Here is a 6,553-nt window from a genome sequence, read left to right on the forward strand (position 1 = left end):
CTTCTCTGCTCAAGGCTGGAGCTCTTCCATTTGAGCTACAGCTCCACTTCTGATTTTCTGGTGGTTTATTGGAGATAAGAGTCTCACAGACTTTCCTGCCAGGCTGGCTTTGAACCGTGATCCTCCAGATCTCAGTCTCCTGTATAGTTAGGATTACAGGCATGAGCCACCAGTGCCCAGCTTTTTTTCTTTTTTTTTTTTTCTTTTTGCCGGTCCTGGGGCTTGAACTCAGGGCCAGGGCACTGTCCATGAGCCTCTCTGTGCTCAAATCAAGTGCTCTACTATTTGAGCCACAGCACTACTTCTGGCTTTGTTGTTGTTGTTGTTCTTTATATGGTACTGAGCAATTGAACCCAGAGCTTCATGCATGGTAGGCAAGTGGTACCACTAAGCCACATTCCTGGCCCCTTATTTTTTTTTTTAAGAGTACTGTTTGAGTAACAGTTTCAGACAAAAAAAAATACAAAAAAGAGTGCTAGCTGGGCCCTGAGTTCAAGTCCCACAACTAACAAAAAAAAAATTAAAAAAAGAAAACTAAAGTAGCTGTATTGACATTATGGAAAAACCCCAGTGTATAGTAAAACAAACCAACGAGGAAAGTAGCCAAGAGTTTGTGCAGAGGTAGGGAGGTTGAATATATGACGGTTTGGGATGTTGGGGTGTTGTGCAAGAACAGGGCAAAGTTTACTTCTGCAGCTGCTATCAGCAACAAGCAAGCAACAGAGAGCAGGAAGGCTGCTCCCTTATTTATACCTAAACCAGCAGGCACCACCCCTCTGCTCCCATTGGTTGAGCTCAGGCCCCTCCTCCCCCATTGGTTGAGCTCAGGTCCCTCTGGCTCCCATTAGCTGAGCTCAGGACTCCTCTGCTCCTATTGGCCAAGCTCAGGCCCCTCTGCTCCCATTGATTGAGCTCAGGTGGCTGAATCAACAGGATATAAACATATTCCAGTAGCTCCCCTCTGGACATCTTCATTCAGATGCTCAGGAAAAGGATGGATGTCACTAAAGTAATTCACAGGGGCCAAGCCACCGGCCCAGGCAGGAGCCATTTAGAGAAGCAAGTCTCTGGAGACTCACAGAACGGAAGCAAATTTACTTTGGTAGAAAAGATGGGTTTTCTCACGATTCTTGTGGGCCATGATATTCTGATCTGATCGTGTGTGTTACTTTCTGTTTGTCAAAATCTATAGCATTTGATAGCATAAAGTGAACATATATATATGTAATTTTTTTGTGCCATACTGGGGCTTGAACTCAGAGCCTGGGCATTGTCCATTAGCTTTTCCTCTCAAGGCTGGTGCTCTACCACTTGATCCACAGTGCCATTTGCTTGTGTTTTTTTTTTCCTTTTTTTGCTGGTTCACTGGAGTAAGTGTCTCTTGGAGGGGCTGGCTGTGAACTGCAATTCTCAGATCTCAGCCTCCTGAGTAGCTAGGTTGACAGGCGTGAACCACCAGCTCTGGGGCGGATGTCTCTTGATTAATATTTACCTATAATTATTCATGCTTTTGACCTCTGCCAGTTTATGCTCTTGTGTTTTAACTTCTTGCAAGGTGACCAACTTGTCATCCGGGTTCTGACGATTTTGAGACAGAAGTGAATCTCTGGACAAGCCCAGAAGACATGGAAAGGGTAGGTTGTGAGCAAACTGAGAAATGCTCTCCAGCCATTTACAAACTATTCAGGTTTTTTATTTTTTGGATGTGTTTATTTTATTTTATTTTGGGTCCGGTCTTGGGGCCTGAACTCTGGGCATGCATGCTGTCCCTCAGCTCTTCAGTTCGAGGCTAGCGCTCTACCACTTGAGCCACAGCGCCACTTCTGGCTTTTTCCTTTTTGCTTATGTGGTGCTGAGGAATCGAACCCAGGGCCTCAGGCATGCAAGGCAAGCGCTCTACCACTGAGCCACCTTCCCAGCCCTTGGATGTGTTTATTTAACCTTCTTATTTTTCCTGTGTATACATATTTACTTAAATATATAAATGTATCTTAATACATAAATTAGAATGCACAATACATATTTATTTGTGCTAGTACTGGGAATTGAACTCAGGACTTGAGATCCTTACTTGCTTTCTGCACTCAAGGCTGATACTCCAACCACTTCAGCCAAATCTCTGCCTCTCAACTCTTGTTGGCTAACAGAAAATAAGACCAAAAGTCTCAGCAGGGCACCAGTGGCTCACACCTGTCATCCCAGCTACTCAGGAGGCTGAGATCTGAAGGATTGTGGTTTGAGGCCCATCCTGGGGCAGGAAAGTCCTTGTACCCACAAACCCACGTATTCTATCAGTCCCACTCTTAACACCTTTCCTATTCTGGTGATTCCTCCTTTATTTTGTGTCTAGGTGAGTGTAGGTACTGGGGCTTGAACCCAACATCTTTGCTCAAGGCTGGTGCTCTACCACCTGAGCCATGCCTCCACTTCCAGCTTTTTGCTAGTTAATTGGAGACAAGAGGCTTAGATTTCTCTGTTGAGGCTGGCTTTGAACCAGGACCCTCAGATCTCACCTGAAGCTCTGTTGTTTGATCTTTAAGTCTATTTATTTCCCTGGAGACCCTATGGTGTGTATGTGTGCATGCATGCACTGGTCCTGGGGCTTGAACTCAGGGCCTGCGCGCTGTCCCTGAGCTTTTTTCCTCAAGATTGGTGCTGTACCACTTGAGCCATCTAGGGAGCCCACTGCTGGTTTTCTGGTGGTTCATTGGAGATCAGAGTCTCACGGACTTTCCTGCCCCAGGGCTGGGCCTCAAACCGCGATCCTCCAGATCTCAGCCTCCTGAGTACCTGGGAATGCTGGGCGGGAGCTGCTGGCTACAGGGCATCTTTGAGTCTCCCCTCCAGCCCCAGGCGGACATCAGGAGCTGGCACCGTTTGTGGGCACAGATGGACGGGGAGAGGACTCTGAAGCTGAGCCTGCAGCCTCCGTTCCTCAAGAAGCCCTCGTCGGTGGGCTCACCGTCTTCGCCATCCTGGTCGCTGGAGATGCTGCTACGTCGGCTGCGCTCCATTGAAGAGAAGCAGGAGGACAATTTCACCAGGGTGCTGGACGCTGTTGGAGAGTTCGGCCGCTTCCAGCGGAGGCTGACGGCCTTCACCTTCCTCCCCAGCGTGCTCACCGCCTTCTTCATGTTCATCGACCGCTTCTCGCTGGTGGACCAGCTACCCTACTGCAACACCAGCTGGATTCTGGCCGTTGGGCCTCATCTGACTGTGGCCCAACAGCTCAACCTCACCCTGCCCCGAGCACCCAACGGCAGCTTCCAGCGCTGTCTGATGTATGTGCCAGTGCCCTCGGACCTGGACACCATCATCCGCTTCGGCCTCAACCACACGGACATATGCCAGAATGGCTGGATTTACCCCGACTCCAAGATGAGATCGCTCGTCAATGAGGTGTGTCTGTCTGTCTGGGGTTTGAACTTGGTGGGGGGGGGAGGCCTTGGGCACTGGCCCTGAGCTCTTTCATTGAAGGCGAGTGCTCTACCACTTTGAGCCACAGAGATGGCGCGATTCTGGTTCTCTGGTGGTTTCATTGGAGAGCAGAATCTCTCGGCCTTTCCTGGGACTGGGCCTCGAATTGCGATCCTCCACATCTCAGCCTCCCGAGTAGCTGGGATGTCAGGCGTGAGCCACTGGCTTGTTATTGTCTCCCCCCTCCCCGCCAGTTCGACCTCGTGTGTGACCAGCAACCAGACAAAGCACTGTTACAGGCCATATTCATGGCAGGCATCCTGACGGGGTCTTTCATTTTCGGGTTCATCTGTGACAAGTAAGGGCCCCGGAGTTGGTCTCTGGCTCCCCCCCCCTCCCAGGGCACCCCCACTGAAAGCTGCTGCCCAGCTCTGGGGAAGGAAGAGCATTCCAGGCCCCTAGGGGCTGCGTGGCCGGCCACCCCACGTCCACTGCGTGGCTGAGTCTCATGCGGATGCCTGCAGAATGGGCCGCTACCTGACCATCTTGCTGTCCCTGCTGGGCCTGGCCATCTTCGGCTTCGGGACGGCCTTCGTGAGCAGCTTCCACCAGTACCTGTTCTTCCGCTTTGCCGTCTCCCAGGCCGTGGTGGGCTACACCATCGGCAGCCTTTCTTTGGGTGAGATGGGGTCTCTCTGGGGCAGCGTGGGGACCACTGATGTCTGGCAGGGAGCAGGGGTGAGGAGGGGGAATCTGACCCTGGGGACTGTCTGTGTGCTCAAGGCTGCCGGTGCTGTACCGCTTGGGCCGCACCTCTACATCTGGCTTTTGGCTTGTTTGTTGGAGATAAAGAGCCTCCTTGATGTCCCTTCTCTGGGCTGACCTAGAAGCAACAATCCTCCGGATCTCGGCCTCCCTGAGGATCCAGGATGGCAGGCGTGTGCTGTTGGGCCCGGCCAACTCCTGGCGACTCAGTGGTGTTACAGAATCCATTCCACCCTCTCCTGGCCCCCCCCATGTTAGCATCCTGTAACCCCTCACAGCCTCCTTGAGCACCCCCAGAAGAGCTCTGCCCGGCCCAGGGCGGTACTTAGACCCTGTATCGTTTGGCTTGTTTCTGCCCGAGCAGAGACATGCATCTGTCTTTCCTGTAGTAGAGGAGCAGAGCTACAGCTCAGAGGAGTTAAGCCCTTGGCTCAGAGCCACACAGCAGGAAGGAGCCAGAAGCTCATCCCACCTCAGGCCCCGATTCCGTGTACCATGCAGCCACACACGCACCTTGGAGGACCCCATTTCCAGATTCTCACAGGGTCTCCCTTCAGGGCATAGACAGTCAGAAGGTAGCCTTAGGCTGAGGGACCAACCTCTCCTGGAGCTCAGAAGGGCACCCATGGCTCACACCTATCATCCCTGCCTATTCAAGAGGCTGAGATCTGGAGGATCGCGGTTCCCAGCCCACCCCGGGGTCGAGCGCCAGCCTTGAGCCCAAAGAGGCTCGGGGATGGCACCCAGGCCCTGAGTTCAAATCCTGGGACTGGCAACAAACAGACAAAAATCGATAGGGTGAGCCAGAAGGCTGCCATGGATGAGGACTCTTGATTTCTCCTGTTCCACACAGCCACGGAGTGGCTGGTGGGGGAGCATCGAACCCACGCCATTGTCCTGGCCCACTGTCTCATCACCATTGGTATCATGTTCCTGGTGGGGCTGGCCTACACCATCCCCCACTGGCGGCTGCTGTTCTTGGTGGGTGGCGTGCCCGTTTTCCCGCTCATCTGCTGCGTCTGGTGAGTGAAGCCAATGGCCTGGGGCCGGTGTGGGGGGGGGGTCAGGACAGGGGTGTGGCGGTGGAAGGGCTCTCCTTGGGAGAACGTGCATGGAAGGGAGATGAGAAGAGGGAGTTCCACGCGCTCGTGGCTCACGCGCGGCCCTCCCAGCTAACTCTGGAGGCTAAGATCCGGAGGATCGCGGTTCAAAGCCAGCCCTGGGTTGGGAAAGTCCGTGAGACTCTGATCTCCAAGGAGCCACCAGCAAAACTGCAAGTGGTGCTGTGACTCAAGCGGTAGAGCACCAGCCTTGAGCAACAAAGAGCTCAGGGATGGTGCCCAGGCCCTGAGTTCAAGCCCCGGGACTGGGAAAATTAAGCAAAGTGAAGGAAAGATCATGGTGACCGCCCTCAGGGGCTTCTCTGGTGGCTCATGCTGCAGAGCAAATAACCCACCGCTGAGATCCAGGCGGGGCTCATTTGGATCCGGGATAGGGGTGGGGCATGGGGAGGACACCCTGAAATGCGAAGAGAGGGGCGGACCACCCCGAACAGGGTCCTCCCAGAATCCCCTCGCTGGCTGATGACCAGGGGGAGGATAGAAGAGGCTAAGCAAGTGCTGTGCTATGCTGCCAGAGTGAATAAGAGAACCATTCCTCCAGGATTGCTCAACGAGGTAAGAGTGTGGGGGGGTGGGGGGGAAGAAGAGCCGAACAGAGACCCTCCCCCTTTCTTGGCTGGGCGCTGTGGCTCATGCCTGGCATCCTGGCAACTCAGGAGGCTGAGATCTGGAGGATCTTGGTTTGAGGCCAGCCTGGGGTTAGGAAAGTCCATCTCCAATGAACCACCAGAAAACCGGGAGTGGTGCAGTGGCTCAAGTGGTAGAGCGCCAGCCTTGAGCACAAATTGCTCAGGGATGGTGCCCAGGGCCCAAGTCAAGACCCACGACTGATCCAAAAATAAAACCCCAAAACAACCCCCCTCCCCTGACAGTCTGGGGGAGAGAGGATGGAATGGAATCCGGTCGGGACACAGCCAGAGGCCAGCTGTCTCCATGGGGGGGGGGAGGCTTTGTTTTGGGGTGGGGAGCAGGGTCCCCTGTTGCAGGGACAGACAGCAGACGGGTCTCGGCCTTGCCCCCGGCTGGTCCTTCTTGTTGTCTAGCTGCAGCTGTCTGGGAAGAAGGTGCCGAAGGCCTCGGTGTTGGACTTCTACACCAACCGGCACCTGTACAAGGTCACCCTGGTGATGGGCTGCGTGTGGTCAGTGTCCCGGCCGGCTGGGGCCATGGGGGGGGGTGGCCAGGCACACCACGAAGTCGGGGGCCACGGGGTGGGGGGCAGGTTGGTGCAGGAGAGAAACCAAGGCCAA

The 6,553-nt window shown here is 54.1% G+C and overlaps 1 protein-coding gene across 1 annotated transcript in view; it reads left to right on the forward strand.

Moving 5' to 3' along the window:
- The first annotated feature begins 2,988 nt into the window (after window positions 1-2,988).
- The window catches only part of Slc22a14 (solute carrier family 22, member 14), an 8,370-nt gene continuing 4,805 nt past the window's right edge, over window positions 2,989-6,553 (forward strand). Inside the window, exons 1-6 of the mRNA XM_013030256.1 lie at window positions 2,989-3,399; window positions 3,672-3,775; window positions 3,942-4,096; window positions 5,036-5,204; window positions 5,738-5,858; window positions 6,347-6,521. Coding sequence (XP_012885710.1) covers window positions 2,989-3,399; window positions 3,672-3,775; window positions 3,942-4,096; window positions 5,036-5,204; window positions 5,738-5,858; window positions 6,347-6,521 — 1,135 coding nt within the window. The remainder of the gene's footprint in view (window positions 3,400-3,671; window positions 3,776-3,941; window positions 4,097-5,035; window positions 5,205-5,737; window positions 5,859-6,346; window positions 6,522-6,553) is intronic.

The sequence above is a fragment of the Dipodomys ordii genome, unplaced genomic scaffold (assembly GCF_000151885.1).
Source record: "Dipodomys ordii isolate 6190 unplaced genomic scaffold, Dord_2.0 Scaffold128, whole genome shotgun sequence".
NCBI lineage: Eukaryota > Metazoa > Chordata > Mammalia > Rodentia > Heteromyidae > Dipodomys > Dipodomys ordii.